Source organism: Orbicella franksi, chromosome 2, assembly GCF_964199315.1.
Source record: "Orbicella franksi chromosome 2, jaOrbFran1.1, whole genome shotgun sequence".
Lineage (NCBI taxonomy): Eukaryota > Metazoa > Cnidaria > Anthozoa > Scleractinia > Merulinidae > Orbicella > Orbicella franksi.
This window is the reverse complement of record NC_138146.1, coordinates 12,938,868-12,950,469: the sequence shown is the minus strand read 5'-3', so window position 1 is coordinate 12,950,469 and position 11,602 is coordinate 12,938,868. Positions and strand designations below refer to the sequence as shown.

Here is an 11,602-nt window from a genome sequence, read left to right as displayed (position 1 = left end):
TCATTCTGCATTTTGTTATATGGCTAGCTCCGTGAGCGGGCAAGATGAATCAAATCCTGCGCTGTGATTGGCTACCCGAGCGGGCAAGATGGAGCTATCTTGCCCGCTCGGGACTACCCGCCGTGTCCCGCAAGAAAAATTTCTGCGAAAACCATATAATAAATCCTTTATTGACCAAGCTTGTTCGGTCAAGATGGCTGGATATTGGCCTCGTTCTTTTTTTGCGAGTTTATGGACCTCAACTCCGTCTCGGTCCATAAACACGCAAAAAAAGAACTTGGCCAATATCCAGCCATCTTGACCTCACACTTGGTCAATAACCCATACATCTTATCCTCGCGTCCCCAACTTCCCAACTTTATTACCTTCGAAAAGCCTGAAACTCAGGGCAGCCGAATTGTCAAAGAAAAACAATTATTTTCCTTGGTAGTGTCTTAAAATGAATGCTGTCAAGGGTTAAAGTATTATAATCTCTGTTTCATTGTCAAAAAAATTTTGTTGATGTCACATATTTTTACTTAATACGTGACAACTTAAACACGGGGAAGACTCCCATATAGAAAGGACAGCAGTGCTCATTGAAAATTTGAAAAGAACCCCAAGAGGTACCAAGATCCTGTTTTGTGGGTGTGACTTGAAATGTTTTCAGTCTTTCGGCTCAATACCATAAAAGGTACTGCCAAAGCTCCTGCTGTGGACCCTTTGAGACTGAACACCCTAAGAGGTAGGTACGACTAGCACCCCGTCCTCTCCCCCGTCCTCCTCCAACCAACCCAAGCGGGAAGTTGTGGCATTGTGACGTGCGTCTGGGGACGATAAACATGGCGGAAGTGAATTTGCATTTCTTTCTGGGCTGAAAAGCAGCACACTTGATCTTAGGTCGTTGCAATTGAGTTCACAAGGAAGCTACTTGCAAGGTTAGTTATAGCCTTTTTCTGTCAGTTTTCTTTTAAGACGTGTTTTCTTTCTGCATGAACATGGAGAGTTCTTCATGAAACAAATGTGACGGACGCTCGAGGAAGTCAGATGACCAGACATTTTAACCAACTTGTTATTGTCGTTTTGATAATAGTTTCTACTGTAGGTACACTGATATAAGCTTACAATGTGGCTTAGTAAAATTAGTGGTAATAAATCTTAATTGAGTAAAATAAACAGTTTACATGCAAACTAGCGTTCGCAGATGTTGTTATGATGTTGTTTCTCTTTCTCTTCTCTTCCTCTTTCTCGTCTGTCGTTCTCCTTGAGTTTCCGGCTGAACTGAACGTCTTTTGCTTAACCACCCCCCGCCTTTCACGTTTTTACTTCTGACTCAGAGAACCAATATGCAGTCAGCATTTCACCCTCCGTCTACATAATTTCTTAACTCCAAGTCTAGACCTGCAGTCTACGTTTAAATAGGCCCAGTTCAGACGTCGTGCTTCTGTCGTGCCGAACTAAATTCAGAAATTAAGTTTGACAAAAGCACGGCAGAAGCACGGCGTCTGAATCAAACTTTTGAATTAAGTTCGACAAGCTCTGCAGTGCTACACGACTCTGCCACAGCGGCGATTCAAACATCATGCTTCTGTCGCGCCAAACTAACTTCACAATGTGTTTTGGCGAGATTTCGTTCACTCGGGGAGTTAGAAGGAGAATTGTTACGAGGCCTCAGTAAACCCTGGATTTGATTCAACTCTGGCACAACGTCTGAATCAGAGTTGATTTCCTGCCGTGCTACTGTCGAACCAAATTGCAATTTAGTTCAGCATGGCAGAAGCATGACATCTAAACTGAGCCTTACACTGACCGTGTATCTTTTTATGTTACCATAATGTGGTAAGTTTTTGACAGTAGATAATTGACAACTCGTCCCAAGGGAGGGTTTCACGGGTTGCAGATGCGCAAGCTACAATGTTAATCATTCAATTTCATTGTTGATAATCAAATCAATCAATCAATCAATCAATGGAAAGCATGCAAATGACTCTAATACGGGAAATTTTCTTGAAAATTTTACAGTCAGTCATTAAAACCTGACAATATAGGTGAGATTTCTCATTAGAAATCCCTTCATGTTCTGACTCCATGCATAATAAGTACATAATTTTTTATTTTCATACCAACAAGATTTATTTGCAGAATCACAGACTATGATTTTATTTTGTAAAAGCATGATGCATCAGATAGCCTTTGAGTTGCTTACACAGCTACATAAAGGCTAGCAAAATTACTGGTGTCCAAATTTTACAGAAGATGTAGACGGATTTAGGCCATTAAAGTGTTGAATTAAGAATTGAACATCAAACTTATGTTATTCAGGCCGAGCTGTTTATTTTGGATCAGACAAACGAGTTACGTACTCGCATTTGATTGGTCTATAAACTATGGAATTGGTGGGGCTACATCACAGCTAGCTTGCACGTGTGTCAGTGTCAAACTGTGAAACTATCCCTTTAATATATGGCAGCCTTTCAAATTCGGAGTTACAAACCCTTGAGTGGAAACCTATATGTATATTACAGCTGTTGTTAAGATTTGAGTCACCCATTGCAGTGGTCTTTACACCATCCTGTAGCAAACTTGTTACTTTGTGGATGAATTGTACCAACAACAGCCAATTTTGCCCATAACATCAAGGCCTCATCAAGGATTAACTCAGCCGTAACAGGTGTTATGGGTTATGGTCCTTAAGGTGGCTCAAAACAGTTTCCAGCACTTAGATTTTGATGGGTTGTTCTAACCACTCTTTATCACTTGATGCTACAATCATGGTATCAAAAAACTGCCCAATCATTGGTGAACACGTTGGTATCATTTTCGTGACACAATAGGTTATCATAGCAACAGTATGACCTCCTAAAACACCCAACACTGCAGTGATGTAGCCATTTTCAGAAAGGTTGTAGTCAAAGGGAATGTGACAATGGTAAGGGGGTACATAATTTATAGGTAATTGGTAAGAGGTAGAGTCTGCATATACGAGCCAAGTGGCCAAGTGGCCATCAGAACAGAGCTTGTCCCAAGTTTTTGTCATTGATATTCAGTTAGTTACGCTGATATCTCCAACTTCCCAGTACCCATTTATACAACTGAGTGGAGAGAGGTGAGGATTGAGTGTCTTGCCTAAGAACACAACTTGATGTCACAAATCAGGACTCAAAGTTCCCAGACTGCTCAATCCTGAGTGTAGCACACTAACCGTGAGTTCTGACCATGCCTCTGACTTGTTTTATGGGCAGTCAGGTGGTTTGCTGAGTGCAAACCAAGAGGAAAACAAAAATACCGGTATATATTTCTTTATTCTGCATTAAACCTTCATGAATTGCAAAGAAATAAAAAACTGCCACTACCCATAATATCTCATGCCAAACTGCCAAGTATGCTTTGACACTTCTGCAGGACAACCTTTAATTTGGCAAAACAGCAGAAAATCACACTTTCCCAAGTTCAGAGAGAACCATTTGACTGATCTAATCTTTTACCTTCTTTTTCAAAAACAGACTTGAAAAAAAACTGTTGAAATGTACACTGTCAATATGGAAGAGCAGATATTGCAGGCAAAAGAGCTATTACAAATGTCAGATTTGGAAAAGAAAGAAGAAGCAGTGAGAATATTAATTGACATTTCTAAACAAGGAAACCAGGAGGCCACAACCATTCTGGCTAAATGCCTAGCAGGTGGAGAAGGTGTCACATCAGAGAATGAAGATGAAGTAAAATGGTGTATAGAGACTTCTGAAGAGGAAAAGAGACTTCAACATGCTGTGGAAGATATTTACCATTCCATGAGGAAAGATGGTGAAGACAAGGTTGCTCTTCAAGATATCAATGAAGCTCTGAAAAAGGCAGAAGGAAAACTTAAGGTGAGATTGAAGAATGTCGCCAGAAGCATAATAATATTTATAGCTTGTATGTGCCTGCATTTGTTCATTCTGCAACCCATGAATCCCAGGGAGGAGGGACTCCTACATGTACATAAAAAGACTGGGGAATTGCCTGTCGTCTCGCTTAGGGGTACAAATCAAGAATTCTGATCTCACTTAGGGTGTTGATGACAAAATGCCACAATTTTTAGATGTCAAAGTGTCTTTTAGGGTGCACTTCAAGCAATAATAATTTTACATGCTGTACGTTATTGCATGTTTCGCATTTCACTTAATTAGGAAAAAGAACAAGATACTGAGGGTGACATTACCAGTTCTTCAGAAAAAGAAAAGAAAGACCAACAACAGATGAGACAAGAACTGGACCTTATGAGCTTGCTGACAAATGCATTGACAGTTGGCAGACAAGATGAGTTCACTCTTGGTGAGCTGAAGGACACAGTTCTGGCATATGCTAAGGGTGACGTTCCAGAGGTTGTTACTGTGCTCAGTAAAGAAGATATGGAAAAATATGAAAAGGCTTCTCCCATAGAGAAGGTACAGTTGAACCCCAATTAAGCAGCCAGCAATTAAACAGCCATCCCCAATAGGCGGCCAGTCATCAAAGTCCTTATGGGGGCTTTTCTATTGTTTTTACCTCTATTAAGTGGCCAACCCCTTTTAAGCAGCCACTATTCATTCCTCCACAGGTGGGCCATTTAATAGGGGTTGAACGAAATATATAGTTATCTGCAAATATTTTTCACAAGTAAGTTGTGGTTTAAATTAATGTATTTAATATTTGTTTTTAGTTTGGTATTTTTTGAACCAGGTGCTTTATTATTTTTCTATGTCCTGTAGTTTATAAAGTTTTAAACCAAAACCAATTTAAACCTCATCACATGCCTTTGTAAATGTTATACATATATTGGATCATACTAAGTACATTTACATGTGGTTCATGACTAGATCAGAATAGAACACTCATGTCTCGATTTTTCCAAAAGTCAACCTTCCTTTGTTTACTGCATATTACTGACATTTATGTTTATAATTAGTGCGTGTTACAAAAATCTCATTTTTGATTCAATAAATTATCATAGTTCTAGTTGGTGTTCCAGCAGTGAGAACTTGTAAGCTTTGTTTGGTTATTTGTAGCTGTCCATGGCCAGTACTGTAGATTAATCTCAGGTTTAGGTGAAGAGGATCCAGTTTGTTTTATGCTTGGGCAGTTTTATTCCAGCTTCCACCATGAACTGTTCTGTTATACTCACTTACAGTGGGGCTCTTGCACGCCGGAGGCATGTGAGCAGAGACTCATTGCTTAGAAAATTTGGTAACCCATCAAGTTAAAAGTTTTTGGTTGTCACGTGATTGTCTGCACATACATTCATCCATCTGTACATCATGTAAATCAATGTGAAATGTCACTCTGCAACAACCAGCTAGTTCCCAAGGCCTAATCATTTCCCTTAGAGATCAGGAGGGGTGGATTTTACAATGTACATCTTTGATATTGGGCCTCCATGTTATTGGCACCTGTCAAAACAAGGTATCTGCTGGCCAGTATCACGTGACCATATAGTGGGCTCATGTTTAGAGTGCATCCTGGTCTCATGTTTTTTGGTAGTGGGCCACTGTCCAGGTACAGGTTTTCAACTGGATCGCAGGCTCAAGCCAGGTTAACTTATTGTAACCAGGAGCTCTGCTTTTAGGCTTGGCTAAATCTATGTATTACAATCACTCAACAACATACTTCCAGACTTTTTTTTTGCATTTTATTTCTGGGTAGAGAAAAAGAGTTGGAAACTCACTGACCTTTGGGAACATCAATTAGGATTTGTCAAAATTGACACTTCCTGGACTGGTTAAAGATTATACTAGCTTCTACAATATTGCCTTGTTCATTCAAGTAATTAGTTAAACATTGATTTCACTTTTGAGAAATTCAAGACATAGATTTCAGTGATATGTTTTTGGTTTCATATGATGTTACTAGTCTTTTTACTAATATACCTTTGTCTGAAACCATTGATTTAGCTGTTAATGCAATTTTTGATAGTAGCACTGAGTCGGACTTAAAACTAAGCAAATTTCAACTTAAGGAACTTTTCAAATTTGCTACAAGTCACACCCATTTTTTATTCAACGGTTGCTTTTATGATCAAGTAGATGGAGTAGCTATGGGCTCACCTCTATTCCCTGTATTAGCCAATTTCTTTATGGGTTATTATGAAAAGCTTTGGTTAGATAATTACACCGGTCCTAGAGTACTATACTATTGCAGATATGTAGACGATATTATTTGCTGTTTTAGAAACAGTGAACATGCCAATATGTTTTTTGAATACCTCAACATGTGCCATCCTAACATCAAGTTCACAATGGAAACAGAGGAAAAAGGTCAATTGCCATTTTCAGATGTATTGTTATCTAAGCAGAGCACTAGTGACAATCAATGTTCTTGTGTCACTTCTGTTTTTTGGAAGAAGACTTACACTGGTTTACTAACTAATTTTTTTTAGCTTTACTCCCTTTAAGTACAAATTAGGTTTAATGAAAACTCTCATAGACAGAGCCTACAAAATTAACAACACTACTCAGGGCTTTCAAAATGACATCAAAAACCTTTCTGTTATTTTGAAACGTAATTTGTTTCCAAGTTGGCTAATTGACAAGTCGGGTAAGGGTTATCTCAAAAAGATCAAAACCACAGAACAGGATGTAGATACTGCAACATCTGACACATCCAAATGCCATTTTTATAAACTACCATATATTGGTTTTTATTCTACCTACACAGGGAAGAAAATTTCATCTATTATTAATAAGTATTGCAAGGATTTAATTGTGAAAGTTTTATTCTCTCCTTTCAAACTTAGCAGTATGTTTAGTCCTAAAGATTTTATTCCTGAGTCTCTTAAATCATGTGTTGTGTACCAGTTTACGTGTGCGAGCTGTGGAGCTCATTATATTGGTGAAACCAATAGGCATTTTCACACACGTGTTAATGAACATCTTTTTCGGGACAAAAATTCCCATGTTTTTAAACATCTCAATAGTTCTGAGCAATGTTGAGACAATGGTGATGCCTCCAGTTTTAAAATTATTGATTTTGCTAAGACTTTCTCACAACTTAAAATCAAGGAGAGTTTTCATATTGAATGGTTGAATCCAGAACTCAACAAACAAGTTGAGCATGTCAATTTATTGTTACACTGTTAAATGTATCTATTTCAGCTCAGTGATTTTTCACTATTGTTCTTTTCAAAATTTTTATTGGTTAGTGTAAATAAGTTTGCATTTTACATTAATTTAAATTTATAAAGGTTCATTGTATAGGCTGTTACATATATAATAATGATCTTTCTATAAACCTTATATATTCATTATGGCTGATGATGATGTTTGAAACATCAAAACATGTTCCGAAAACTGAAAAGTGTTGTTGTGTTTTTAAAAATGATTTCACTTAAATTTTAATTTCTTTCTTTCAATTAGATCATGAAATTTCCACAGCAGTCCCTGGAATCAGCCAAACATTTCATCCTTCTGAGAATTTCAAAGAAAGGGTCAAGCTTTTTGAAATCGTTGATTCCAACATCCCAAATTCAGATGTTGCTCCTTCTGTACATCTACAGCCATATGACTGGAGACTTCCTTTGGTTCCTTGTTCCTTTGGTTATCTTCTACATCTCTTTCCTTTCTCTGGTTGTGTTTTCACTTCAAATGTTTTATGGAAGAGAAGCTTTGAGGCAGCTGAGAAGTGTTTCACAACTCATGAAAAAGTAGGCCTCTGTGTTTACAGTACACTCTACATTAAGTGTTATTTAATATGCCATTTTTCTTGGATTGGACAGTGCATTTTTTTTTATCATGACCTCCAACAAAAATATCATAATAATATTATACCCATCTTATGCCCTTCATGTTCTGAATCATCTCTTGCTCCCCTAGGCTGGATTTTCAGGCTCCACTGTTTGGGAAACGAGCCTGTGCTCAAAGACCGGATGCAAGAGAGTGGTGGAAATCAAGCCTATTGCTCCCTCAATTCTCACAATAATTTGACTGAATGTAAACTCACATCAGACTTGATCATGTGGAAACCTCTTGTAAGCCGTACCATTTTTACTCTTTTTGCTTTTGACAGATTTGATCCAAGGCTTGATGGGCAAGAAGCTGAAAGGAAATTCATGTGGAAATCTACAACTCCTTATGTTTCATTCTTCATTGTTTTGTTGGTGACAGTGGCTGTGTTGCCACTTTGTGATAAACAGTGGATACCATGTTCTGAAATGTCTTTGGTGGCTCTATTTTTCACAGGTAATGTTTTTGTTAATATTCATTTATTACAGCAGAACTTTACTAGTTGAACGGTACTCAACTGGGACATTTGAGACCAAATAAACTCCATTTGACCCTCTCATTCCAAAGAGTGACCTGACAGCAGTGGCTCATAATGTCATACACCGAATGCAAATATGGCGGACCACCTGGTCGACACCCTGGACTAGTTGCTTGAACGTGAGGCAAGTGAGGCATCAGTGCTTGGTTTTGACAAGACACCCCAGAAAGGTCTTGCTTTGTCGTCGATCAGGTCAATGTTTGATCTTCTCAGATTTGCCTTTTCAGTGAAAAAAAAGCACACACCCATTTTATATGACACATGATTACCTGCCCCTCTCAAACACCCACACAAATACTCTTTCTTGATGCAAGCCTCTAGTAAGCCTCTAGTAAACCTTCCAGTAAGGTTGGAGTCTTTTTCCATAATTCCATAACCAGCACAGACCCATTTTGTAAGAGTGGGTGGCTATCCTTCAATTCCACCCCAACCAGGAGGAGTCCAGGGACTACTCTCTGTTGGCTCTCTCTCTCGTTTGCCAAATCCAGCTTTGATAGATCTGCCAGTAGCTTGCAACAGGCACTCAAGCTCTGCCAGCCCATGCTAGAGAACTGGTAATTCATTGTTTCTGTTTTTATTAACACATCTCATGCATGTTGCAGTTTCTTCTTTCAGAGGATTACCTTCAAAATATGACGACTATGCGTTGTACACAATTCTACTCAAACTATTGACCACTGTGTTACGCAGCGTAGAAAATGTACGAGGCTTGGGAATCCTATGCTATTCACTTTTTAGTGGTAGGTGCCTGATGTACAATGTTTGCTTGTCAGTCTTGAAATACTTTGATCTTCTTAACTGTCTCCCTTTTGTCCTGTAGTACCCCTCCCCTATGGACTGGAATTAGACATCAGCCTCCCATCCCTTCTTCACGTGCTCATCCTCGTTCTACTAATCACCATGGCCGGCCGTCACTCTTGGCGCGGCATATATAAAGTACTTATCCCTCATTTAGTCTGCTTGCTGTGGTGGCAGTTGTTCACTGAGCTCTTCCACTTCACCTCCTGGAGCAGTCTGCTACGTGCCACGGTGGGATGGGTCATATTTATCACCATACTGCCCTTGTTGTTTTTCTTCACCATCGGCCTTGCTCTGGCGTATTTGTTGCAGTGGTTTATAACGCTTGATGTTGCCCTGAAGCTCGCTGTCACAGCACTCATTGTTGCTGTGTCTTCGGCACTATTCTATTACTCCAAGCTGGAAATTCCTCATGGAGAGAAACTGGAGCGAAAAAAGAAGCCGCTAATGATTGGCGCGGGCCTGGTGGTGTTCTGCCTTTTGGTCCCTATCATTTACGTCAATTTTGTCCCCTCCATATATGGATTCCACAAGCCCCTGTCGTGGGAAGAGTATTATGAAACATGTGGGAGCAAGGCGAGTGAAGGTGATGGTGTAAACATTGCAGCGGTGCAGATAAAGTGCAGTGAATATTATGGTGAATCGGTCAACTGGACTGGGACTGTAACTTATGTCAAGTTAACCTCTGTGGAAAATCGTTTTCGACACCTGGTGACATTTCTGCCCGTGTTTCTAAGACCCACTATCAAGTGTCTCCTCGGTGGAGCTGAGGAAAGCAGTCTGACTGGCAGGTGAGTAAGAGACCGGATATCAATGAGCGCCTATCAAATAAATTCGTTGTTTCGGAAGCGTAGTATCATGGCCACAGACAAGTATGCAATTTCTACAACTACTTTTGATCGTCTTCAGTACCAGTACTTTTGCGGTGCTAGATAGTAATGATGATCTTGAGGAACATGAGAACTTACCAGCAGATGATCTTTTGCTGTCGTATATTGCGCGTCCAAGTGAGAACAAACCGGCTGTAGACAACATGACATATGGCAGGGACAGCTGGGAAGGGGTACAGTATAGGGAAATCTTTGTAGATATTGAAGTTTAGTTTCCTATTCTTACTCAGATGTGTTCCATGCGCTCTTAAGGCTGAAGCCGTCAAGGTTGTGTTAAGTTTGCACTGTGTTAGCTCAGTTTGTTTTCGGCATTAAAACGTAACTTTTGTTTCCCTGTCTGGACAGCATCAACGGGAAGCAAAACAGAAACTTTATGAATTAAGCAAACTGACAACATTGCCAAATCACTCAGTTACCTAGCGCTGGACACATGTACATGTATGCATAAAAGATCAACTCTTTTTCTCTCCCAGGGTTCCAAAAGAAAGCACTTGGTTGCCAAGACCTAAAGGACCGTGTCACTTGAGAACTTTCGACAGATACACTTTTTCTGTTGGGGTGAACATGGCGGATCCGGCGTCGCAGAACAGCGAAGTGATTCAACTGACTGTTACGCACCGTTTCTACCTCACAATGATTACATTACGAAAGGATACACAGGTTCAAGGACTATTCTTGCATTTCGTACTTATTTTTATTCCGTAAAATGGTAAATTGAAACAGCACTTCCTTTCTATAGCACCTTCAGTAATAGACCTTAATGATCATGCAATCGAAATTCTTATGTTGCATTTTTCAAAAGCTAAAGGGAACTTTTAGATTGTATGAAAAACGAGATCACCTCTCCTAGTTTTTTCCCATTTTAGTAAACTTATCCAAATAGTGGAGGGGAGGGGGACGGGGGTCAGAAGCCCCCGCTTGCCGTACCTTTATCTCGCAACTCCTGCCCTTGTATGTCCTGCTCCCGTCGCCTGTAAATTAGGAGACTTATCCGCATCCAAGCTATTCAGTTGCGCAATTTAACTTAGAGAGTAGGCCCGTGATTTAGCCCAAGCGCGAATTGTCATTTGCTCAGAAGTCTGTTTTTTGAAAGTATTCTAACGTTTTGCATTTCTCTCACACTTCCCGCCCTCTTAGAACTCCCGCTTCCAGCCCATTCCTGTCCGGCCCCCTATTTTCCCGGCCTCCCGGCCATTGTTCCCCCTTCCACCAAAATGTACAATCCCCAAACAGCCTGAAATGTCCTTGCCACTTAAAACCGATTGTCCATTTTGCTGACATTGTAGAAAATTATTTTATTTGCCTAAAATAGACCAGAGCAAGTTTCTTCCCCGTGAACATTTAATATATTCCTGTGGGATACTTTCCTGATTCTGCTGTAATCGTGTTATTTCAGATCACATTTCAAGGTCGCCTAGAAAGTGGTCCACCTTACGTTAGCGTCACTGCCAAGAAGCTCTTTATCGATGGTGTTAAGGTCAAATCGCGGATTGGACTTGGACGTGACGACATATTTGAAGGATTGCGTGACTCTGGCAGATTCATGGCTCAGTTCTTTATGACTCCTTTGGTCATTGAAAAAGAAGACGAGGAAGATGATTAAAGAGTTACTATGAAACTGAATTCAGAGACGGGAACCTCTTTCCCTTGGCATTTTAACTGAG

The 11,602-nt window shown here is 39.9% G+C and overlaps 1 protein-coding gene across 1 annotated transcript; it reads left to right on the top strand.

The window, feature by feature from the left end:
• Positions 1–67: 67 nt before the first annotated feature.
• On the top strand, positions 68–11,601 carry LOC145478019 (wolframin-like). The gene is made up of 9 exons (XM_081455904.1): positions 68–917; positions 3,483–3,845; positions 4,146–4,403; positions 7,347–7,633; positions 7,996–8,168; positions 8,853–8,990; positions 9,071–9,839; positions 10,412–10,598; positions 11,335–11,601. The coding sequence occupies exons 2-9, from the start codon at positions 3,504–3,506 to the stop codon at positions 11,539–11,541; spliced, it is 2,361 nt and encodes a 786-aa protein (XP_081312030.1). The 5' UTR covers positions 68–917; positions 3,483–3,503; the 3' UTR covers positions 11,542–11,601.
• The last annotated feature ends 1 nt before the right edge of the window (position 11,602 follows it).

Coding starts and splice junctions, on each gene's coding strand:
- LOC145478019 (XM_081455904.1), top strand. CDS start 3,504: ATGTACACTGTCAATATGGAAGAGCAGATATTGCAGGCAAAAGAGCTA. Junction 7,634..7,995: donor GTTTCACAACTCATGAAAAA/GTAGGCCTCTGT, acceptor TGCTTTTGACAG/ATTTGATCCAAGGCTTGATG. Junction 10,599..11,334: donor CATTACGAAAGGATACACAG/GTTCAAGGACTA, acceptor GTGTTATTTCAG/ATCACATTTCAAGGTCGCCT.